Genomic DNA, 26,247 nt, shown 5'->3' with positions numbered 1-26,247 from the left:
ATAAATATGTAATGAGCACATACTCATATGAAGGACAGAACATTATGTCACACGTGACAAAGCTTTTCTCTGCTGAAAGACACACGGCACAGATGACACACAACAAAACACATCCGTTATGAAACATCAAATAGAATACATCCATTACTGCGTGACCTGGAGGTAGGGTGTAATGTACCTTGTTGATGTGTGTTTGCGTACGTGCGTGTGTGTGTGTGTGTGTGTGTGTGTGCGTGCGTGTGTGTGCATACAAAGCAGTGAAACAGAATATAACTATAATATAACACCATCTTTTAGTTCATAGTCATCCTGGTGAATATTTAGAACCGTAGTGAATCACCAATAGATATTCTATTACCGTCTAGTTTTAAGCATATGTACGAAGCCTAGCGGGAAGGGCCTGGGTCACTCCGTGTGATTGGAGAGGCAGTGAACTGAGAGGCTAGAGGAGAACAGCTCTAAGTGACTCGGGGAAAAAAACGTACATTCACTTGGTGCCTCCATCAGTGGTAAAATATTCACACTGTCGTTCAGGGAAATTATTAGTGGAATGTTCATGAGGCAGAAAAAAACACTGTCATATATTCTCTCTCTACCTCTCTCTGTCTCTCTCTCTCTCCCTACCTCTCTCCCTACCTCTCTATCTCTCTCTCTCTCCCTCTCTACCTCTCTCTCTCTCTCTACCTCTCTCTCTCTCTCTACCTCTCTCCCTCCCTCTCTCTACCGCTCTCTCTCTCTCTCTCTCTCTCTCTCTCTCTCTCTCTCTACCTCTCTCTCTCTCTCTACCTCTCTCTACCTCTCTCTCTCCCTCCCTCTCTCTACCTCTCTCTCTCTCTCTCTCGCACCTTCTATTTCTCTCTTCAGACTGATTTACATAAAATGATAGTTTTGTCTCACATCAGCAGAATGAACAGTATGGTAAATGATCTATTCTGAGTCCAGGCTTTCAGCAGATTATATTACGAGTACAGACACACTGATCTGTATGTAACACACACTCAGACACAGGGGCTGGTAGTCTCCATGTTTACTTATTGGTGAGGGCTATACCCATTGGCAGCCATATGTTGGAGACCCTGGCATGAATACTAACATGGGTAATCCTCTCTCCATCCTTTCTCTCTGCACTCCCTTTTAGTCTTCACTCTTTCATTGTGCTGCTAACCTTTAGTCCTGTATCCACTTCTCTCCACCTCACCTCATCCCTTAGTCCTGCATCACCTTCTCTCCACCTCATCCCTTAGTCCTGCATCACCTTCTCTCCAACTCATCCCTTAGTCCTGCATCACCTTCTCTCCAACTCATCCCTTAGTCCTGCATCACCTTCTCTCCACCTCATCCCTTAGTCCTGCAGCATCACCTTCTCTCCACCTCACCTCATCCCTTAGTCCTGCATCACCTTCTCTCCACCTCATCCCTTAGTCCTGCTCCATCACCTTCTCTCCACCTCATTCCTTAGTTCTGCAGCATCACATTCTCTCCATCGCACCACTTAGTCCTGCATCACCTTCTCTCCACCTCGTCCCTTAGTCCTGCATCACCTTCTCTCCACCTCACCTCATCCCTTAGTCCTGCATCACCTTCTCTCCACCTCATCCCTTAGTCCTGCAGCATCACCTTCTCTAAATCTCATCCCTTAGCCCTGCAGCATCACCTTCTCTCCATCTCATCCCTTAGTCCTGCAGCATCACCTTCTCTCCACCTCACCTCATCCCTTAGTCCTGCAGCTTTACCTTCTCTCCACCTCACCTCATCCCTTAGTCCTGCAGCATCACCTTCTTTCCACCTCATCCCTTAGTCCAGCAGCATCACCTTCTCTCCACCTCATCCTTTAGTCCTGCAGCATCACCTTCTCTCTACCTCATCCTTTAGTCCTGCAGCATCACCTTCTCTCCACCTCATCCTTTAGTCCTGCAGCATCATCTTCTCTCCACCTCATCCCTTAGTCCTGCATCACCTTCTCTCCATCTCATCCCTTTGTCCTGCATCACCTTCTCTCCACCTCATCCCTTAGTCCTGCATCACCTTCTCTCCACCTCATCCCTTAGTCCTGCATCACCTTCTCTCCACCTCATCCTTTAGTCCTGCATCACCTTCTATCCACCTCATCCTTTAGTCCTGCATCAGCTTCTCTCCACCTCACCGCATCCCTTAGTCCTGCAGCATCACCTTCTCTCCACCTCATCTCATCCCTTATTCCTGCATCCACTTCTCTCCACCTCACCTCATCACATCTATACATAATGGACCTCTAAATCACAGAATGGACACAGAATAAGTGTCCCAGCAGTCTTAGGCAGTGGCAGCTAATGTTTAGTCAAAATACATACTTAAAATATATAGTTATGCATTCCCAGTCTGCATCCTTTGTGTGCTCATCAATATTCTATGTCCACTCATTGTCTTCCTGTGTGTATCAGACTTCTCTGTCCACTTCCTGCATCCTGTGTGTTTATCAGTCTTCTCTGTCTCTTCCTGCTTCCTGTGTATGTATCAGACTTCTCTGTCCACTTCCTGCTTCCTGTGTGTATCAGTCTTCTCTGTCCTCTTCCTGCTTCCTGTGTGTTTATCAGTCTTCTCTGTCTCTTCCTGCTTCCTGTGTATGTATCAGACTTCTCTGTCCACTTCCAGCTTCCTGTGTGTATCAGTCGTCTCTGTCCTCTTCCTGCTTCCTGTAGGCTTCGTTGAGCAGCTGTATCTCCTCGCGGTAGCCTCCCGTCTCCTGTTTCTGCCTGCGACTGTTCTGCCGGTGGGCCTCCACAGTGTCAGGGATGTTGATGTTGATGTTGTCCACCTCGGGGTTGCCACTATTGGGGATGAGCAGTGAGTAGGAGGCTGTCTCCCCCAGGTCACAGGAGACAAAGCGGTTCTCCTTCCGAGAATAGCGCAGCGACGGGGAGCGGGCGTGGGTGGACGACTGGCTGATGTTAGAGATGATGGACACGCTGTCCGTGGCCTCCTCGTTGTCACAGATCTCCAACACCTCCAGGTGGATCTTCACATTGGTGTCCCGCATTGCCACCTCCACCTCCATCCCCACTCCCCCGGCCGGGCCCCCGGTGGTGGGGTCGTCTGCACTGGGCTCGTGGCCTACAGACTTTGAGCGGTAGACCTCCACCTTCTTGGTGGCGTGGGGGGAGATGGTGAGGCCGTCGCTGCTGACCTCGTAGGTGGAGAGGGAGAGGGTCTTCCCTGTGGGAGCATGCAGGGAGACGGTGCCCTGGAAGGCACACAGAGGGAGGGCCAGACCTCCCCCAGATCTCTGTAAGGACACAAGACAAACACAGACTAAAGTCAAAATCTAGTAGAGCAACAACTATACATTTTATCTAGGGCATATACAGAAATATCTCAACGTACATTTCCAATTATATACAGATCCAAGAGACTAAATAAATACAGATAATTTGTGATGCTGCAACAAAAAACAATTCAATTGACATGCACTCACTGTTATGAGCTGGAAATGGTAGTAGTTCTTAAAAGGCCTTTATCTTTGTTGAGAAACCTCTCAATGACATGAGCTCCAGTAACACAATATGTCTATGATATGTAACAGGGCAGCCTGATGAATGTGTGGGCCCACCAAGCTGTGAGTCCCTTCCCCTGAGTTCCCATTGAGATCGAGGGCCTTGGAAGAGTGTGTGTGTGTGTGTGTGTGTGTGTGTGTGTGTGTGTGTGTGTGTGTATGTGCAGGTGTGATTAGAGCACAGGGTATAATACCTTTTCTCTCATTTCAAGCTCCCCTGCGTCACTCAGCTAGGTGCTAGCATAGCTCGTGGTAATAGAATGGGTGATCTGCGTCACTCAGCTAGGTGCTAGCATAGCTCGTGGTAATAGAATGGGTGATCTGCATCACTCAGCTAGGTGCTAGCATAGCTCGTGGTAATAGAATGGGTGATCTGCATCACTCAGCTAGGTGCTAGCATAGCTCGTGGTAATAGAATGGGTGATCTGCGTCACTCAGCTAGGTGCTAGCATAGCTCGTGGTAATAGAATGGGTGATCTGCATCACTCAGCTAGGTGCTAGCATAGCTCGTGGTAATAGAATGGGTGATCTGCATCACTCAGCTAGGTGCTAGCATAGCTTGTGGTAATAGAATGGGTGAGCTTTCACCATTAAGTGTAAATGGATGTTCTCAATCCATTATTTTGCATTTTGTCATGTCGCTTTAATGTTGATGTACTTGTATGTAAACACAGATTTCATTCGAAGAGAAAGAAAAGAGAAACTGACCCAAAATTAGGGAAAGCGTTAAAAATGTACAGAATCAGTGAGCATAGCCTTGCTATTGAGAAAGGCCGACTTGGCACTCAAGAGAAGACAGACTAGGTGCTCACTGCCCACAAAATGAGGTGGAAACTGAGCTGCACTTCCTAACCTCCTGCCAAATGTATGACCATATTAGAGACACATATTTCCCTCAGATTACACAGATCCACAAAGATTTCGAAAACAAACCCAATTTTAATAAACTCCCATATCTACTGGGTGAAATACCACAGTGTGCCATCACAGCAGCAAGATTTGTGACCTGTTGCCACAAGAAAAGGGCAACCAGTGAAGAACAAACAACATTGTAAATACAACCCATATTTATGTTTATTTATTTTCCCTTTTGAACTTTAACTATTTGTACATCGTTACAACACTGTATGTATACATAATATGACATTGTAATGTCTCTATTCTGTTGGAACTGTTGTGAGTGTAATGTTTACTGTTTACTTTTTATTGTTTATTTCACTTTTGTTTATTATCTATTTAATTTGCTCTGGCAATGTAAAAATATGTTTTCCATGCCAATAAAGCCCTTTAATTGAGAGTGTGAGAGTGTGAGAAAGAGAGTGAGAGAGGCATAGCGAGTGAGAGAGGCATAGCGTGAGAGTGAGAGAGGGAGAGAGGGAGAGAGTAATGGTTAAGGGAGTGGCAGGTTGTCTAACTGGTTGTATTGAGCTTGACTAAGATGAGTGAATTAGTTAAGACATCTGGTGATCTGACTGAGGCATTAGGATCTTACCCACCCTGTCATTCTCTCCATCTTCAACCCCCTCTATTTCCTTTCTCTCTCTTATCTGTCTTACCCTCTGTCTCCCATTGTATCTCTTTCTCTCTATCCCACATTCGAGAAAACTAAAGCATTGAGACGACAATATGCCTGCCGTGCCTCACAGTCACGCTGGGAGGAAAACACACTGTCAAATAATGCACCAAGCCCATTAGCGGAGCAACAGGGAGGGAGAGCAGGAGGGGGGAGGGAGAGAAGGGAGACATAGGGGTAGGCAGAGAGAGAACGAGAGAGAGAGATAGAGAGAAGTATATTTTGTATATTATCTACCTCACTTGCTTTGGCAAAGTTAACACGTTTTCCATGCCAATAATGACCCTTGAATTGAATTGAGAGAGAACGAGAGAGAACGAGAGAGAGAGAGAGAGAGAGAGAGAGAGAGAGGGAGACAGAGAGGAGAGAGAGAGAGAGAGAGAGAGAGAGAGAGGGAGACAGAGAGGAGAGAGAGAGAGAGAGAGCGAGAGAGAGAGGGGAGAGAGAGAGAGAGGGAGACAGAGAGGAGAGAGAGAGAGAGAGAGAGAGAGAGAGAGAGAGGGAGACAGAGAGGAGAGAGAGAGAGAGAGAGAGGGAGACAGAGAGGAGAGAGAGAGAGAGAGAGAGAGAGAGAGAGAGAGAGAGAGGAGAGAGAGACAGAGAGAGAGAGAGAGAGAGAGAGAGAGAGAGAGAGAGAGAGAGAGAGAGAGAGAGAGAGAGAGAGAGAGAGAGAGAGAGAGAGGGGAGAGAGAGAGAGAGATGAAGACAACATCAATTCACACATCTCTCCATGGCCCCAAGAAAACGACATGTTTCCAACTTCTGGTCTAAACTGGTCTGTGGTGTTTCGAAAATGTTCTTAACATTGCCCAGAGATAGAGAGTGATAGTGAACGCTAGTGTCACCCTGTCTTTATTAACACAGTGGGTAGAGTCACTGAAAGGCCAAACAATGTCTTCCTCCTTAATGTCTGGAAAACTAGAGGCTAGAGGCTTGTAGCAGTGATGTAGTGGATGAAAACAGGACACCACAACAACACAACCCTGACCTCTGTTTTCATCTGTGAAGCACGTGACCTTCTGTTCCTAATGTGTTTCCAGAAATGTTACATGGGTATACTCGCGGATGATCATTCAGTATGTGAGAACATCTTAAAACACACACACACACACACACACACACACACACACACACACACACACACACACACACACACACACACACACACACAATACTATAAACAGGATGTAAACTAAGTGCCAAAACACACTCCTTGGTGTTTACACCCAAGGCACTTCCTAATCCACTGCACAGCAGCGTTGTAGAAAGCAGCCAATTTGTGTGTGTGTGTGTGTGTGTGTGTGTGTGTGTGTGGAATATGGTGTGTGTCTGGAGTACAATGCGTTTATAACGCCTTCCTAATATTGAGTTGCACAGTAATTATGACAACTTCCAGTGGACGTCTTCCAACCTATCAGAGCTCATGAACTGACATGTTGTCCACCCAATCAAAGGATCAGAGAATTAATCTAGTACTGAAAGCATAAGCTACAGCTAGCTAGCATCGCAGTTTATAACATGTAGTGAGTAGTTGACTCAAAGAGATAGAGAGACAATAGTAGAACAGTTTTGAACTAATTAATTAATTTAAAAAGGAAGTGAATACAGATATCTCGTTTTTTAGCCTCAAACACCGGGCTCAAAACAGAAAGGGATGCTATGTTAGCCATCAGGCTACGGCTAGCCAACAGAAAGGGATGCTATGTTAGCCAGCTGGCTACGGCTAGACAACAGAAAGGGATGCTATGTTAACCAGCTGGCTACGGCTAGCCAACAGAAAGGGATGCTATGTTAGCCAGCAGGCTACGGCTAGCCAACAGAAAGGGATGCTATGTTAGCCAGCAGGCTACGGCTAGCCAACAGAAAGGGATGCTATGTTAGCCAGCAGGCTACGGCTAGCCAACAGAAAGGGATGCTATGTTAGCCAGCTGGCTACGGCTAGCCGACACTGGAACTCTTCCAAGTCGAGGTAGATTTTGGTTTTAATAATTCTGAATTATCAGTTGGTTTTATTAATTTATTGCCACTGGGGCCCAGGGGTGTAACTGCTAAACTGCTTGAACACTGTACTGCATGATTGTAGCGGGTTTACCAACTAGTTACCAACTAACAATTAGCTCTAGTAGCGATGTTGACTAGCTATGACATTAGCTAATATGGTGACAACGATGTAGGCCGTATGTAGCAGTTAGCGGTTATGATATGATATGAAGGCTTGAAAGTTTTTTTCTCCTGGTCACAGGCAGCTGATGTAGTGTTCACTGAAGTCCACATACAAAGGGAAAAGGTGAAGAAGAGCACGTAGACGTGAGAAGGAATTCTACAAGGAGCAAAATTATCATGCTGTTTGTATGTGGCTGCTATGAAAGTGAACTGTGTCTGCGTGTGATTCATTCCGACGATTTTCTTGAAAAAACATTTCTTAAAAGGAAGCAAACAGGAAATAAACATACCTGAATTTGACCAATAGAAACTCTTGTTTGCAACTGTTGGACTGTTGATCAGCTAGATGTAGACAGGAGTGTGCAAGGCGGTATTGAATGTGTCACTGTCTGTCAATTTGACTGATCAAATTTCTCTCGACCTGTGCACCTAATTTGTAAACTTTTATAGGCTAGATTGTAGCAACTTCATGATGGGTTTAGGGAAAATTTGAGTATCATGTAGTAGCCTAAACCTATCGATGTTACATTTAACTAGGTGAATGGAATATGAATGACAGTCATCCAATATCCTGTAATAGAAATAAGGCCATGTTCACGAAACAAAAATCATCCTCTCTCATTTTAAACGTCTCCGAACGTCACTGAATTTAGGTAATATGTTCTTGTAGGTAGGGGTAAAAGTGATCAGGCAATCAGGATAGATAATCAAGAGAGTAGCAGCAGCAGCATATGTGAAGAGAATGAAAGAGTGTGGAAGATCCACAGATGATGCAATCTCTGTTGCGCTCCACACTGTCCTTTCCCACCTGGACAAAAGGAACACTTATGTGAGAATGCTATTCATTGACTACAGCTCAGCGTTCAACACCATAGTACCCTCAAATTACTAAGCTAAGGATCCAGGGACTCAACACCTCCCTCTGCACCTGGATCCTGGATTTCCTGACGGGCCGCCCCCAGGTGGTGAGGGTAGGTAGCAACACATCTGACATCCTGAACACTGGTGCTCCCCAGGGGTGCGTGCTCAGTCCACTCCTGTACTCCCTGTTCACCCACGACTGCATGGCCATGGCACGACTCCAACACCATCATTAAGTTTGCAAACGACACAACAGTGGAAGGCCTGATCACCGACAATGACGAGACAGCCAATAGGGAGGAGGTCAGAGACCTGGCCGGGTGGTGCCAGAATAACAACCTATCTATCCCTCAATGTAACCAAGACTAAGGAGATGATTGTGGACTACAGGAAAAGGAGGACTGAGCACGCCCCCATTATCATCGACGGGGCTGTAGTGGAGCAGGTTCAGAGATTCAAGTTCCTTGGTGTCCACATCACCAGCAAACTAGAATGGTCCAAACACACCAAGACAGTCGTGAAAAGGGCACGACAAAGCCTATTCCCCCTCAGGAAACGAAAAAGATTTGGCATGGGTCCTGAGATCCTCAAAATGTTCTACAGCTGCAACATCGAGAGCATCCTGACTGGTTGCATCACTGCCTGGTACGGCAATTGCTCGGCCTCCGACCGCAAGGTACTACAGAGCGTAGTGCGTACAGCCCAGTACGTCACTGGGGCTAAGCTGCCTGCCATCCAGGACCTCTACACCAGGCAGTGTCAGAGGAAGGCCCTAAAAATTGTCAAAGACCCCAGCCACCCCAACCATAAACTGTTCTCTCAACTACCGCACGGCAAGCGGTACCAGAGTGCCAAGTCTAGGACAAAAAGGCTTCTCAACAGTTTTTCCCCCCAAGCCATAAGACTCCTGAACAGGTAACCAAATGGCTAACGGGACTATTTGCATTGTGTGCCCTCCCCCCAACCCCAATTTTACACTGCTGCTACTCTCTGTTTATCTTTATAAGCATAGTCACTTTAACTACACATCCATGTACATACTACCTCAATTGGCCTGACCAACTAGTGCTCCCGCACATTGGCTAACAGGGCTATCTGCATTGTTTCCCGACACCCACCACCTGTCAACCCCTCTTTTACACTACTGCTACTCTCTGTTCATCATATATCCTACACCTGTTGTATTCAGCATTTCACTGTAAGGTCTACTACACCTGTTGTATTCAGCATTTCACTGTGAGGTCTACTACACCTGTTGTATTCAGCATTTCACTGTAAGGTCTACTACACCTGTTGTATTCAGCATTTCACTGTAAGGTCTACTACACCTGTTGTATTCAGCATTTCACTGTAAGGTCTACTACACCTGTTGTATTCAGCATTTCACTGTGAGGTCTACTACACCTGTTGTATTCAGCATTTCACTGTGAGGTCTACTACACCTGTTGTATTCAGCATTTCACTGTAAGGTCTACTACACCTGTTGTATTCAGCATTTCACTGTGAGGTCTACTACACCTGTTGTATTCAGCATTTCACTGTGAGGTCTACTACACCTGTTGTATTCAGCATTTCACTGTGAGGTCTACTACACCTGTTGTATTCAGCATTTCACTGTAAGGTCTACTACACCTGTTGTTTTCTGCATTTCACTGTAAGGTCTACTACACCTGTTGTATTCAGCATTTCACTGTAAGGTCTACTACACCTGTTGTATTCAGCATTTCACTGTGAGGTCTACTACACCTGTTGTATTCAGCATTTCACTGTAAGGTCTACTACACCTGTTGTATTCAGCATTTCACTGTGAGGTCTACTACACCTGTTGTATTCAGCATTTCACTGTGAGGTCTACTACACCTGTTGTATTCAGCATTTCACTGTAAGGTCTACTACACCTGTTGTATTCAGCATTTCACTGTAAGGTCTACTACACCTGTTGTATTCAGCATTTCACTGTGAGGTCTACTACACCTGTTGTATTCAGCATTTCACTGTGAGGTCTGCTACACCTGTTGTATTCAGCATTTCACTGTGAGGTCTACTACACCTGTTGTATTCAGCATTTCACTGTAAGGTCTACTACACCTGTTGTATTCAGCATTTCACTGTAAGGTCTACTACACCTGTTGTATTCAGCATTTCACTGTGAGGTCTACTACACCTGTTGTATTCAGCATTTCACTGTAAGGTCTACTACACCTGTTGTATTCAGCATTTCACTGAGGTCTACTACACCTGTTGTATTAGGCATTTCACTGTGAGGTCTACTACACCTGTTGTATTCAGCATTTCACTGTGAGGTCTACTACACCTGTTGTATTCAGCATTTCACTGTGAGGTCTACTACACCTGTTGTATTCAGCATTTCACTGTGAGGTCTACTACACCTGTTGTATTCAGCATTTCACTGTGAGGTCTACTACACCTGTTGTATTCAGCATTTCACTGTAAGGTCTACTACACCTGTTGTATTCAGCATTTCACTGTGAGGTCTACTACACCTGTTGTATTCAGCATTTCACTGTGAGGTCTACTACACCTGTTGTATTCAGCATTTCACTGTGAGGTCTACTACACCTGTTGTATTCACCATTTCACTGTGAGGTCTACTACACCTGTTGTATTCAGCATTTCACTGTAAGGTCTACTACACCTGTTGGATTCAGCATTTCACTGTGAGGTCTACTACACCTGTTGTATTCAGCATTTCACTGTGAGGTCTACTACACCTGTTGGATTCAGCATTTCACTGTGAGGTCTACTACACCTGTTAAATTCAGCATTTCACTGTAAGGTCTACTACACCTGTTGTTTTCTGCATTTCACTGTAAGGTCTACTACACCTGTTGTATTCAGCATTTCACTGTAAGGTCTACTACACCTGTTGTATTCAGCATTTCACTGTGAGGTCTGCTACACCTGTTGTATTCAGCATTTCACTGTAAGGTCTACTACACCTGTTGTATTCAGCATTTCACTGTAAGGTCTACTACACCTGTTGTATTCAGCATTTCACTGTGAGGTCTACTACAACTGTTGGATTCAGCATTTCACTGTGAGGTCTACTACACCTGTTGTATTCAGCATTTCACTGTAAGGTCTACTACACCTGTTGTATTCAGCATTTCACTGTAAGGTCTACTACACCTGTTGTATTCAGCATTTCACTGTAAGGTCTACTACACCTGTTGTATTCAGCATTTCACTGTAAGGTCTACTACACCTGTTGTATTCAGCATTTCACTGTAAGGTCTACTACACCTGTTGTATTCAGCATTTCACTGTAAGGTCTACTACACCTGTTGTATTCAGCATTTCACTGTAAGGTCTACTACACCTGTTGTATTCAGCATTTCACTTTAAGGTCTACTACACCTGTTGTATTCAGCATTTCACTGTGAGGTCTACTACACCTGTTGTATTCAGCATTTCACTGTAAGGTCTACTACACCTGTTGTATTCAGCATTTCACTGTAAGGTCTACTACACCTGTTGTATTCAGCATTTCACTGTAAGGTCTACTACACCTGTTGTATTCAGCATTTCACTGTGAGGTCTACTACACCTGTTGTATTCAGCATTTCACTGTGAGGTCTACTACACCTGTTGTATTCAGCATTTCACTGTAAGGTCTACTACACCTGTTGTATTCAGCATTTCACTGTGAGGTCTACTACACCTGTTGTATTCAGCATTTCACTGTAAGGTCTACTACACCTGTTGTATTCAGCATTTCACTGTAAGGTCTACTACACCTGTTGTATTCAGCATTTCACTGTGAGGTCTACTACACCTGTTGTATTCAGCATTTCACTGTGAGGTCTACTACACCTGTTGTATTCAGCATTTCACTGTAAGGTCTACTACACCTGTTGTATTCAGCATTTCACTGTGAGGTCTACTACACCTGTTGTATTCAGCATTTCACTGTGAGGTCTACTACACCTGTTGTATTCAGCATTTCACTGTGAGGTCTACTACACCTGTTGTATTCAGCATTTCACTGTAAGGTCTACTACACCTGTTGTATTCAGCATTTCACTGTGAGGTCTACTATCCCTGTTGTATTCAGCATTTCACTGTGAGGTCTACTACACCTGTTGTATTCAGCATTTCACTGTAAGGTCTACTACACCTGTTGTATTCAGCATTTCACTGTGAGGTCTACTACACCTGTTGTATTCAGCATTTCACTGTAAGGTCTACTACACCTGTTGTATTCAGCATTTCACTGTGAGGTCTACTACACCTGTTGTATTCAGCATTTCACTGTGAGGTCTGCTACACCTGTTGTATTCAGCATTTCACTGTGAGGTCTACTACACCTGTTGTATTCAGCATTTCACTGTAAGGTCTACTACACCTGTTGTATTCAGCATTTCACTGTGAGGTCTACTACACCTGTTGTATTCAGCATTTCACTGTAAGTTCTACTACACCTGTTGTATTCAGCATTTCACTGTAAGGTCTACTACACCTGTTGTATTCAGCATTTCACTGTGAGGTCTACTACACCTGTTGTATTCAGCATTTCACTGTGAGGTCTACTACACCTGTTGTATTCAGCATTTCACTGTGAGGTCTACTACACCTGTTGTATTCAGCATTTCACTGTAAGGTCTACTACACCTGTTGTATTCAGCATTTCACTGTAAGGTCTACTACACCTGTTGTATTCAGCATTTCACTGTGAGGTCTACTACACCTGTTGTATTCAGCATTTCACTGTGAGGTCTACTACACCTGTTGTATTCAGCATTTCACTGTGAGGTCTACTACACCTGTTGTATTCAGCATTTCACTGTAAGGTCTACTACACCTGTTGTATTCAGCATTTCACTGTAAGGTCTACTACACCTGTTGTATTCAGCATTTCACTGAGGTCTACTACACCTGTTGTATTCAGCATTTCACTGTGAGGTCTACTACACCTGTTGTATTCAGCATTTCACTGTAAGGTCTACTACACCTGTTGTATTCAGCATTTCACTGTAAGGTCTACCTACACCTGTTGTATTCAGCATTTCACTGTAAGGTCTACTACACCTGTTGTATTCAGCATTTCACTGTAAGGTCTACCTACACCTGTTGTATTCAGCATTTCACTGTGAGGTCCACTACACCTGTTGTATTCAGCATTTCACTGTGAGGTCTACTACACCTGTTGTATTCAGCATTTCACTGTAAGGTCTACTACACCTGTTGTATTCAGCATTTCACTGTAGGGTCTACTACACCTGTTGTATTCAGCATTTCACTGTGAGGTCTACTACACCTGTTGTTGTCATGTACTGTCATGTTGTGTCTTGTCTCTGTCCTTTCCCTTCACCCTGTCTCCCTCTGCTGGTCGTTGTTAGGTTACCTTTTCTCCCCCTCTTTCCCCCAGCTGTGCCTTGTCTCCTCCTAACCACCTCGTCACCCCTTTTCCCACCTGTTCCCTTTTTCCCTCTGATTAGGTCCCTATATCTCTCTCTGTTTCTGCTCCTGTCTTTGTCGGATTCTTGTTTGTTGTGTTTCATGCCTGAACCAGACTGTCGTCATGTTTGCTGTAACCTTGTCTTGTCCTGTCGGAATCTGCCGGTCCGTCTGAGCCTACCTATGTTTGGTAATTAAAGAAGCTCTGTTTAAGTTAATTCGCTTTTGGGTCCTCATTCACGCACCGTAACAGTTGTATTCAGCATTTCACTGTGAGGTCTACTACACCTGTTGTATTCAGCATTTCACTGTAAGGTCTACTACACCTGTTGTATTCAGCATTTCACTGTAAGGTCTACTACACCTGTTGTATTCAGCATTTCACTGTGAGGTCCACTACACCTGTTGTATTCAGCATTTAACTGTGAGGTCTACTACACCTGTTGTATTCAGCATTTCACTGTGAGGTCTACTACACCTGTTGTATTCAGCATTTCACTGTGAGGTCTACTACACCTGTTGTATTCAGCATTTCACTGTAAGTTCTACTACACCTGTTGTATTCAGCATTTCACTGTAAGTTCTACTACACCTGTTGTATTCAGCATTTCACTGTAAGGTCTACTACACCTGTTGTGTTCAGCATTTCACTGTGAGGTCTACTACACCTGTTGTATTCAGCATTTCACTGTGAGGTCTACTACACCTGTTGTATTCAGCATTTCACTGTGAGGTCTACTACACCTGTTGTATTCAGCATTTCACTGTAAGGTCTACTACACCTGTTGTATTCAGCATTTCACTGTAAGGTCTACTACACCTGTTGTATTCAGCATTTCACTGTGAGGTCTACTACACCTGTTGTATTCAGCATTTCACTGTGAGGTCTACTACACCTGTTGTATTCAGCATTTCACTGTAAGGTTGTTGTATTCAGCGCACGTGACAAATTAACTTTGATTTGACTCTAGGGCCTTCATCTGACACCGCCTGGTATAGAGGTCCAGGATGGCAGGGAGCTTGGCTCCAGTGATGTACTGGGCGGTATGCATTACCCTTTCAAGCACCTTATGGGTCGATGCCAAGAAGTTGATGCCAGTCAAGATGCTCTCAATGGTGCAGCTGTAGAACTTTTTGAGGATCTGAGGGCCTGTCCCAAACATTTTCAGCCTCCTGAGTGGGAAGAGTAGAAGAGTAGTTGGCATGCACTATTCACGACTGTGTTGGTGTGTTTGGACCACGATAGTTCCTTAGTGATGGAGACACAGAGGAACTCAAAACTCTCAATCCATTTCACTACAGCCCCTTTTAGAGTCGTGCGGTCATGGGTGAACAGGGAGTACAGGAAGGGACTAAGCATGCACCCCTGACAGTCCCCCATGTTGAGGGTTAGTGTGGCGCATGTGTTGCTGCCTACCTTCACCACCTGGAGGCTGCCAGTCAAGAAGTCCATGATCTAGTTGCAGAGGGAGGTGTTCAGTCCCAGGGTCCTGAGCTTAGTGATGAGCTTGGAGGGCACTATGGTGTTGAAAACTGAGCTGTATTCAATGAACAGCATTCTCACGTAGGTGTTCCTTTTATCCAGGTGGGAAAGGGCAGTGTGGAGTACACTAGAGATTGCTTCATCTGTGGATCTGTTGGGGTGGTATGTGAATTAGAGTGGGTCCAGGGTGTCTGGGATGATGGTGTTGATGTGAGCCATGACCGGCCTTTAGAAGACATTTTGTCTCGTCTAGCAGGCTCGTGTCTCTATGCAGCTCGCGGTTGGGTTCCCCTTTGTACCTCTTGATAGTTTGCAAGCCCTGCCACATCCGATGAGTGTCAAAGCCGGGCATAGTAGGATTCAATCTTAGTCCTGTATTGATACTTTGCCTGTTTGATGGTTCGTCGGAGGGTGTGTGCATGTGTGTGGAAAGCCTGGTCCCAACCTCCTGAGAGTTCAATACTACCCAAAAGCGGAATCGCTCAGAACAGCTGACATCTGTGGCTGGATGGCTGCAATCTGGAGCAGTGTAAAGTCTAGAATACAGAATGTTGTAAAGTAGAAAGTATAGAATACAGTATGTTGTAATGTAGAATGTGTAGGGTACAGTATGTTGTAATGTAGAAAGTAGAATGTGTAGGATACAGTATGTTCTCTGACTTCTCCTGGCTGTCATCTCAATATCATTCAGTCTGACTTCTCCTGGCTGTCTGCTCAATATCATTCAGTCTGACTTCTGGCTGTCATCTCAATATCATTCAGTCTGACTTCTCCTTGCTGTCTGCTCAATATCATTCAGTCTGACTTCTCCTTGCTGTCTGCTCAATATCATTCAGTCTGACTTCTCCTTGCTGTCTGCTCAATATCATTCAGTCTGACTTCTCCTTGCTGTCTGCTCAATATCATTCAGTCTGACTTCTCCTTGCTGTCTGCTCAATATCATTCAGTCTGACTTCTCCTTGCTGTCTGCTCAATATCATTCAGTCTGACTTCTCCTGGCTGTCTGCTCAATATCATTCAGTCAGGAACCCATTACCAGAACAATACTCAGAGTACAATACACACACACACGCACGCAAACCCACAGTGTTTGAGTGTGAATGTGTGTCTTTGAGATAGGGGACTGAGTGTGAATGTGTGTTTTTGAGATAGGCGACTGAGTGTGAATGTGTGTCTTTGAGATAGGGGACTGAGTGTGAATGTGTGTCTTTGAGATAGGGGACTGAGTGTGAATGTGTGTCTTTGAGATAGGGGACTGAGTGTGAATGTGTGTCTTTGAGATAGGGGACTGAGTGTGAATGTGTGTCTTTGAGATAGGGGACTGAGTGTGAATGTGTGTCTTTGAGATAGGCGACTGAGTGTGAATGTGTGTCTTTGAGATAGGGGACTGAGTGTGAATGTGTGTCTTTGAGATAGGGGACTGAGTGTGAATGTGTGTCTTTGAGATAGGCGACTGAGTGTGAATGTGTGTCTTTGAGATAGGGGACTGAGTGTGAATGTGTGTCTTTGAGATAGGGGACTGAGTGTGAATGTGTGTCTTTGAGATAGGGGACTGAGTGTGAATGTGTGTCTTTGAGATAGGGGACTGAGTGTGAATGTGTGCCTTTGAGATAGGGGACTGAGTGTGAATGTGTGTCTTTGAGATAGGCGACTGAGTGTGAATGTGTGTCTTTGAGATAGGGGACTGAGTGTGAATGTGTGTCTTTGAGATAGGGGACTGAGTGTGAATGTGTGTCTTTGAGATAGGGGACTGAGTGTGAATGTGTGTTTTTGAGATAGGCGACTGAGTGTGAATGTGTGTCTTTGAGATAGGGGACTGAGTGTGAATGTGTGTCTTTGAGATAGGGGACTGAGTGTGAATGTGTGTCTTTGAGATAGGGGACTGAGTGTGAATGTGTGTCTTTGAGATAGGGGACTGAGTGTGAATGTGTGTCTTTGAGATAGGGGACTGAGTGTGAATGTGTGCCTTTGAGATAGGGGACTGAGTGTGAATGTGTGTCTTTGAGATAGGCGACTGAGTGTGAATGTGTGTCTTTGAGATAGGGGACTGAGTGTGAATGTGTGTCTTTGAGATAGGGGACTGAGTGTGAATGTGTGTCTTTGAGATAGGGGACTGAGTGTGAATGTGTGTCTTTGAGATAGGGGACTGAGTGTGAATGTGTGTCTTTGAGATAGGGGACTGAGTGTGAATGTGTGTCTTTGAGATAGGGGATTGAGTGTGAATGTGTGTCTTTGAGATAGGGGATTGAGTGTGAATGTGTGTCTTTGAGATAGGGGACTGAGTGTGAATGTGTGTCTTTGAGATAGGCAACTGAGTGTGAATGTGTGTCTTTGAGATAGGGGACTGAGTGTGAATGTGTGTCTTTGAGATAGGGGACTGAGTGTGAATGTGTGTCTTTGAGATAGGCGACTGAGTGTGAATGTGTGTCTTTGAGATAGGCGACTGAGTGTGAATGTGTGTCTTTGAGATAGGGGACTGAGTGTGAATGTGTGTCTTTGAGATAGGGGACTGAGTGTGAATGTGTGTCTTTGAGATAGGCGACTGAGTGTGAATGTGTGTCTTTGAGATAGGGGACTGAGTGTGAATGTGTGTCTTTGAGATAGGCGACTGAGTGTGAATGTGTGTCTTTGAGATAGGGGACTGAGTGTGAATGTGTGTCTTTGAGATAGGCGACTGAGTGTGAATGTGTGTCTTTGAGATAGGGGACTGAGTGTGAATGTGTGTCTTTGAGATAGGCGACTGAGTGGTGTTAAAAACTGCTCTGTCTCTTCTCATCGTTCGCTCCTTTGTTTTCTAAACCCATTCCTTCAGCAGTAGAGCGACTGTATTGCCTACATCCAGCTGTATACCGTATTCACACACAGCCAAAACGTCCCTCACACCTTCTTCCGCTGTCCTGTCGTTATTCACATCAAGTCTGGAAACAGTCTTAAAAAACTGTCTTACAGAACTGAATCTAAATAGACAGACCTGACTTTTTCAAAGTTCACAAAGAGTTCATGGATTTCATGGAAGGTAATGCCTATCCTGAGAAATTAGACTAGAATCACAGGGTTATATCTGAATAACACGAGTATTCCTAAAACCACGACTGTCAAATACAACGCACAATCCTACCATTCTGAGGTAAATGGTTGACTAAGACAGGAAGGACAGCAAAACAACATAGAGTCATTTAACTGTAGGCCTATCTCCTGTTGTCATTTAACTGTAGGTCTATCTCCTGTTATCATTTAACTGTAGGCCTATCTCCTGTTGTCATTTAACTGTAGGCTTATCTCCTGTTATCATTTAACTGTAGGCTTATCTCCTGTTATCATTTAACTGTAGGCCTATCTCCTAAGGTCATTTAACTTTAGGCTTATCTCCTGTTGTCATTTAACTGTAGGCCTATCTCCGGTTGTCATTTAACTGTAGGCCTATCTCCTGTTATCATTTAACTGTAGGCCTATCTCCGGTTGTCATTTAACTGTAGGCCTATCTCCTGTTGTCATTTAACTGTAGGTCTATCTCCTGTTGTCATTTACCTGTAGGCCTATCTCCTGTTGTCATTTAACTGTAGGCCTATCTCCTGTTATCATTTAACTTTAGGCCTATCTCCTGTTGTCATTTAACTATAGGTCTATCTCCTAAGGTCATTTAACTTTAGGCCTATCTCCTGTTGTCATTTAACTGTAGGTCTATCTCCTGTTGTCATTTACCTGTAGGCTTATCTCCTGTTGTCATTTAACTGTAGGCCTATCTCCTGTTGTCATTTAACTTTAGGCCTATCTCCTGTTATCATTTAACTATAGGTCTATCTCCTGTTATCATTTAACTGTAGGTCTTTCTCCTGTTGTCATTTAACTGTAGGCCTATCTCCTGTTGTCATTTAACTTTAGGCCTATCTCCTGTTGTCATTTAACTGTAGGCCTATCTCCTGTTGTCATTTTAATGGGTTGGTGGGGTGTAATGTCAGGGATAATTCACTGAAATGATTCTGGCCATCGATCTACGCTTTGATAACTGACATGAATCTGGGTTGCTGTGGTTAAAAGAACAGCCAATAACATTACTGTGACTGTAATGTGACTCTCTACAGTGACTGGCACTTCAATGCAAACACAAGTCCATCTCTCTCTCTCTCTCTCTCTCTCTCTCTCTCTCTCTCTCTCTCTCTCTCTCTCTCTACTCTCTCTGTCTCTCTCTCTCTCTCTCCCCCTCTCGCACACACACTAGATGCACACACACACACACACTATATGCACACACACACACACACACACACACACACACTATATGCACACACACACACACACACACACTAGATGCACACACACACACACACACACACACACACACACACACACACACACACACACACTAGATGCACACACACACACACACACACACTAGATGCACACATGGCTTGTTTTCAAGTGAAGCTGCTGGATGTTCCAACAGCGAACTGCTACAACGGGACATTTAAGTGACTTGTACCATCTGTGAGCTTTTTAAATGACCAATTAGAAAGCCATCAGGTTTGCCAGCGCCGACAGGTGCGCTCCGTACAGAGGCTATGGGTAATTTCTGCCTAACGTAATGTGTGTAAACTGACAAGTAGCCTAGAGAGATGAAAAGTCCATCTGTTGTATGGGGCAGTTCCTTAGAATTGGCCCTGAATTACAAACGTTTTAGTTACTCTAGGCCTACGCAATATCACTATAGCCGCTGTTAATTCATGATTGATCTTGATTGTTCACTTTGTTTGCAAGTGAGAATAAAGCAGAAAAAAAGGGGAATGTCTTGGAGGATAATCAATATTATACAACGGGTGGGTCTAATCCTGAATTCTGATTGGTTAAACACGTATTCCAGCTGGTGTCTATTCCACAAATCATTATTTGAATGGGTTGGTAACCCGTTGTACAAAAGTGATAATACCCTCGAAACCGGTGTTTGTTGTATATATTGGCACGGTTTGCCGGCCCTCCACTTCGATACCAATATATCCAACAAACACCGGCTTCTCGGGCGTTATCACTTAATCATATGATGGCTAGATAGCAGGGGACACATGGGTCAGCCTCGTTCACACTGCAGGTCTTAATGCTCAAATCAGTTTTTGGGAATAGGGTACAGGTGACCAAGTCGAATGTGTGTGTTCAGACAGCAGTCATTTGCTGACCTGGCTACGCCGGTTGTCATAGTAACGACTGGTGTGTGAGCGGTGGTGTAGTCTGATTGGTGTTGGTTCTCCCGCTTCACTCAGAAGTTATGTAGCGAGCTAAGCTGACAACAATGCGTGGACGTTTCCCAGTCACTTCGAATGTTCAAAATCATAGAGTAAGAATACTTTTAAGTTAAAAAAAAAATATCCTACTTTCAAAACAAATCATTTTTGGCTAGTCACAGCAGTCAACTAGCTAGTCACAGCAGTCAACTAGCTAGTCACAGCAGTCGACTAGCTAGTCACAGCAGTCGACTAGCTAGTCACAGCAGTCGACTAGCTAGTCACAGCAGTCGACTAGCTAGTCACAGCAGTCGACTAGCTAGTCACAGCAGTCGACTAGCTAGTCACAGCAGTCGACTAGCTAGTCACAGCAGTCAACTAGCTAGTCACAGCAGTCAACTAGCTAGTCACAGCAGTCAACTAGCTAGTCACAGCAGTCAACTAGCTAGCAAGGTAGCTGTTTAACTTTCTAACACATTCACTAATTCGTTTGTAAACAATTAACAAGCTAACTAGCTACCACATGTTATGGTCAAAACTGTTAACAGAGTAGCAAGCAAGCAACAAGATATGGCAAATCATAGTGTTAAAAACCACGAGGGAAAATAAATCAGATTTGACCTTTCAGACACAAGTTGCATTGCCAGGAATACGATTTGTATATGACTTCAAAACACCTACGAAATGTGGCTTGAAATGTGGCTTGAAATGTGGCTTGAAATGTGGTTTGAAATGTGGCTTGAAATGTGGTTTGAAATGTGGTTTGAAATGTGGCTTGAAATATCAGATTCCATGTGCTTTTTTGGCAGTTCGGAATCTGAACTGGAATCTGAACTGGAATCAGATATGCAAATCAATCGGATTTGAGTCCCTTCAAACTGCCAGTGTGAACAGGGCTTCGATCTATATATATCTATCTATATCTTCTATCTATCTATATATATATCTATGTCTTCTATCTATCTATATCTTCTATCTATATATATCTATATCTTCTATCTATCTATACCTTCTATCTATCTATCTATATATATATATATATATATATATATATATATATCTCTTCTATCTATCTATATCTTCTATCTATCTATCTATATATATATATATATATATATATATATATATATATATATCTTCTATATCTTCTATCTATCTATATCTTCTATATCTTCTATCTATCTATATATCTATATCTTCTATCTATCTATATATATATCTATATCTTCTATCTATCTATATATCTATATCTTCTATCTATCTATATATATCTATATCTTCTATCTATCTATATATATCTATATCTTCTATCTATATATATATCTATATCTTCTATCTATCTATATATATATATATCTCTTCTATCTATCTATATCTTCTATCTATCTATCTATATATATATATATATATATATATATATATATATATATATCTTCTATATCTTCTATCTATCTATATCTTCTATATCTTCTATCTATCTATATATCTATATCTTCTATCTATCTATATATATATCTATATCTTCTATCTATATATATATCTATATCTTCTATCTATCTATATATATCTATATCTTCTATCTATCTATATATCTATATCTTCTATCTATCTATATATATCTATATCTTCTATCTATCTATATATATCTATATCTTCTATCTATATATACGTTACCGGTGTTTCTTAATTCTGGTCCTGGAAACACAGAGGACCTGAGTAATGTATTGCCTCAGCACTACACACACCTGATTTAACTCTAAAGCTTGATGGTGAGTTGATCATTTGAATCAGCTGAGTAGTTGCTAGGGGCAAAAACTAAAATGTGCACCCCTTTGCGTTCCTAGGACCAGGATGAAGAACCACTGGGTTAGGCTATACAGGTCAAAGTGATGCAGCCCTAGTGTAAACATTTATTTACCTAGCTAGCCTATAGTCTAACCCAGAGCCATATTATTTTCTAAATTTACGGCACTGGTTGGTATAGACTAAAGGTTTGTTTATGTTAGCCACTTAGGTAAACGTTGCGAGGTTAGATACCTGTCTGGGGGTCCTCTCGGATTTACTCCTACACCACTCCCAGTCCATCAGCTCCATTTTTCTGCACTCTACATGCGACAGTCTCCGTTCCGTTCCCTCGAACACCGACGACGTGTCGGTGAGGTTGAGGTCCTGGTCTCTGTGGTTATCATGAGGAAATTGGAGGCAGTCTGCCAGCGCCAGGGTCTCTCCTCCACCTGGCACTACCTCGAGAAGCAGCTCGCCATGTTCACGCAGTGGGGAGCTGTCCACTGCACGTGGGGTCCTGAACTCCAGCTCGGCCTGCAGGCTCGCGACCCCGGAGCTGTCCAGCACGGCAAACTGGTTTTCTGTGAAGTCGCAGTTGAAGAAGTTGTAATAGGAAGGCTTCTCGATGGACGGGTTTCGGTGGGGTTTGGTCGCGTGCGATATCTTGTATATTCCGTACCCTTTTTGGAAGGAGAGGTTAAATTCAAACCTCTTCTTTGCTGCGGGAAGAAAATGAAAATGTATAGTAACTTTTGCCCCCCAAAAAAATAAATAAACATATTTCATTTAGATAAGTGATTGTTTTTAAATGTACGACATTGATGTATGCTTATGTGTTTCAGACCCAAATTATGCTTCATTGTAACAACTGTTGTCGCGTAAATGTATTAGGTTTAATGTGTAGGTCTATACTGTATGTTATGGGGCATTTACCATAATACTGTGAGTTTGATTCTCATAGGCATATACTGTAGGGTTATGTAGCTTATGTTATGTTTAAAATGGTACGTCGCTTTAGATAAGCGTCTGGTTTTTTCCACTCTGCACCTCAGCCCTTTACAATCACAGAGGGCATAGCCTACCGGTGGGCTCATGCTCTGTGTCCCGCGGGCAGTTGATGAAGCAGCCGCACGGAAGGTGGATCCAGCGATCGGAGAGTATGAACACCGGCGTGACGGCAGGCGCCAGCAGGGTCAGGAAGAAGCTCACCGTTTCCACCGCCTCCAGGTATGAGCTGTTGGCGTTTACAGCATGACGCACGAGCACCAGAGTCTGTGAATAAAACGGTACTCATCATTAGATGACAACACAGGGTAATGTGGGGTAACTGCCCACCACACACACCGTAATTCCAACAGCACTTTGAGATATCAGCTGATGTACGAAGGGCTATATAAATACATTTGATTTGATTTGATTTGATGTACCTTTCCAATAAATATCGAGGGTCTTATTCTGGTGACATGATTATCGATGCTTGCCTGCCGTTTGACAAAATACAAATAATCTCTCTCTCTTCAGTCCATAATAATCTCATCATGTATGCTATACCCACACGGTATCTGAGAACTGTTGGCTGGAGCGCCCTGCCAATATCAGACTGAGCACATTTATAACGCAATGTTTTTTTTTTGTGAAAAAAAAAACAAACTCAGTTGTGTAAAATGAGATGTGAATTATACTGAAAAAGTATGTTTTATGTGCACTACATTATCACGCACAGCCTTTTATCCACCACAAATCAGTTTGATGGAAACACATATCTGGTGGGATAATTTGCATATTGTTTTTATGCAGATTTTTGAATATTTGCATGAAAATCTGTTGCCAATTGAATGTAAACCAAAAGCCATAGTGAGGATATTAACAGTGAGATGTGCAATGCCATTTTGTGGTGCTGGTTACCCCACCTTACCCCACATGCTTTATAGAGTGGGCAGACGGCCTACGTGGCATTGCAGGACTAAGAAAATACACTGTATATAATGAAATGGCATTATTAAACCCCGCATGAACACCTATTTGCTATAGGAGCATACATAGCCTGTCTATGATTTTATATTTTTTTGTAATCTACACATTCTAGCATCTCTAGGCCACTCACCATCATAGGCATCCACAAGACAACTCTCACCACCGCTAGGATCATGGAGAAGCGCTTTTGTGCAAAGAACACCGGGGATTCCCAGTTACAGATGGTACCGCCATCCCTCAGTACACCGTCAGAGGCAGGGTTTGAACGGGTATATGTTTCCACTTTGTCCCGCACCCCTAACCCTTTCCCCAACCCACCCGGACTCAGCTCGTTGTAGGTACTGAAACTTCTGTCCAAGCTATCCCGAGAGAAGGACGGGAGTTCGCAGAGAGGCGCAGACCCGTCCCCTCTCAGATCCCTGGCTATTTCCAAGTAGTTCGGGTATAACGTCCCCTGTGGCTCTCTGGAACACAGAAGCTGGTAGGTGAGAGGAACGAAGAAGATCACCAATCCGCAGAAACACACGGAGTACAAAGAAAAAAGGATCAGAAGGTAAAAGCCTCGTCTCTCCGGGAAGCAGCCGAGAGAGAGCCGAGTGAAAGTCCCCCAGCCGCACAGGGGTAGTACACTGACGACCAGGCTGACTACCCACACCCCTGCTATCGCCAACATCATCCTTAACGGACGAGGGCTTCCTTCTCGCTTGGTAACGTAAAAGGTGTAGGCTGCGATAAGGCAAGCCTTCATATTGCTGGAGAGTCCTTGGAACACATAGAGAAGTCCCGATAACGTGCATATGGTCACCGACCCTCCCTCTCCATCTCTCTCCCACTGGAGGAGCATGAAGAGGGAGAGAGGTATCACGCTGAGCAGGTCGTCCACGGACATTGAAGCCACGATGAGCCACAGGATGGTTTTCCACCTCATCCGAATGAAAAAGAAGAGAGAATAAACACTTCCCAAGAAGGTAAGAGCGGCGATGGCGACGCACAAGCCGAACAGAAGCAGGCTCATCTGTCTTTGCGCCTCCGTGAGGTCCGTCCTCTCGTAGCTCGCCGTGAAAAGGTTGCTGTTGTTCGGCGATGGGGAGCTGAGAGTCGAGGACATTTTCATTTAGGTAACTTTGTCGACCTGGCTTGTGTTGCCCAATGTCCAGCCGCCCATATATATATATATATATATATTTTTTTTAAACAACTTTGAGCCAATGCCAAAATGTTACTAGAGTTATAACGGCACACATAGGCTAGACTACATCCCTGGTGAGTCACTCTGATAGGCTATATTTCAGCAGTCCAGTTGGATATATCTTGGATACATAACGGAAAGTAGCTTCCAGAATAGGACACCGGTGCACTTTAGACGCGCACTGGAGGAGATAGATGGCGAGACTCCTCGAGGATGATGCTCCGCGATTTATGTACAAACCCGAGAAGTGCGTGCTGCACTTTTACAAACCTCACGCTGTCGTCACTGTCTTTTCTTTCAATGGCAGAAGGGTAGGCTGCCGTGTAATAATAACATCTTTATACTTATACAAGTGTTCATCGGTTCCAAGTGTTTAATGGACACGTGCTTCTTCAATATGCCCACAGGGAGTGGGGTCATGGCCAGGGTCTCCATTGTCCAGCGCCTCTGGAACATTTGGGGATTAAGTGCCTTGCTCAAGGACACATCGACAGATTGCTCACCTTGTCAGCTCAAGGATTCAAACCAGTGACCTTTCAGTTATTGGCAGAATGTTCTAATGTCGAGGCTAGCTGTCATGTGTGTGTGTGTGTGTGTGTGTGAGCTCCGGTTTTGAGGGTTGTGTGTTCAATCCCGATACTAGGCACTAGTTTTTAATAGTTTTGTTTGAACAATGACGACCATTCTGAATTCATGCCTGATCTGTTTCAGACCGTACAGGGTGTATGGAAACACACTCCATAATGCTGCTGGCTCCCAGTGGTTCCCTCTGTCTTGTTTCAGACCGTACAGGGTGTATACAAACACACTCCATAATGCTGCTGGGTCTCAGTGGTTGCCTCTGCCTTGTTTCAGACCGTACAGGGTGTATACAAACACACTCCATAATGCTGCTGGGTCTCAGTGGTTCCCTCTGCCTTGTTTCAGACCGTACAGGGTGTATACAAACACACTCCATAATGCTGCTGGGTCTCAGTGGTTCCCTCTGCCTTGTTTCAGACCGTACAGGGTGTATACAAACACACTCCATAATGCTGCTGGGTCTCAGTGGTTCCCTCT

The 26,247-nt window shown here is 44.0% G+C and overlaps 1 protein-coding gene across 1 annotated transcript; it reads right to left on the bottom strand.

Annotated features, from left to right (window-relative positions):
* Nucleotides 1-1,475: 1,475 nt before the first annotated feature.
* On the bottom strand, nucleotides 1,476-25,116 carry LOC110503239 (putative G protein-coupled receptor 149). The gene is made up of 4 exons (XM_021581604.3): nucleotides 24,130-25,116; nucleotides 23,108-23,297; nucleotides 22,278-22,744; nucleotides 1,476-3,262 (listed from the first exon to the last, which is right to left on the bottom strand). Exons 1-4 carry the CDS (start codon nucleotides 25,111-25,113, stop codon nucleotides 2,645-2,647), a joined length of 2,259 nt encoding a protein of 752 aa, XP_021437279.3. The 5' UTR covers nucleotides 25,114-25,116; the 3' UTR covers nucleotides 1,476-2,644.
* Nucleotides 25,117-26,247: the final 1,131 nt, after the last annotated feature.

The sequence above is a fragment of the Oncorhynchus mykiss genome, chromosome 24 (assembly GCF_057628025.1).
Source record: "Oncorhynchus mykiss isolate SJ-2025 chromosome 24, ASM5762802v1, whole genome shotgun sequence".
NCBI classification, from domain to species: Eukaryota; Metazoa; Chordata; class Actinopteri; order Salmoniformes; family Salmonidae; genus Oncorhynchus; species Oncorhynchus mykiss.
This window is presented reverse-complemented; position numbering and strand designations above follow the sequence as displayed.

Coding starts and splice junctions, on each gene's coding strand:
- LOC110503239 (XM_021581604.3), bottom strand. CDS start 25,113: ATGAAAATGTCCTCGACTCTCAGCTCCCCATCGCCGAACAACAGCAAC. Junction 23,298..24,129: donor TCTTGTGGATGCCTATGATG/GTGAGTGGCCTA, acceptor TTTTATTCACAG/ACTCTGGTGCTCGTGCGTCA. Junction 22,745..23,107: donor CACAGAGCATGAGCCCACCG/GTAGGCTATGCC, acceptor TTCTTCCCGCAG/CAAAGAAGAGGTTTGAATTT.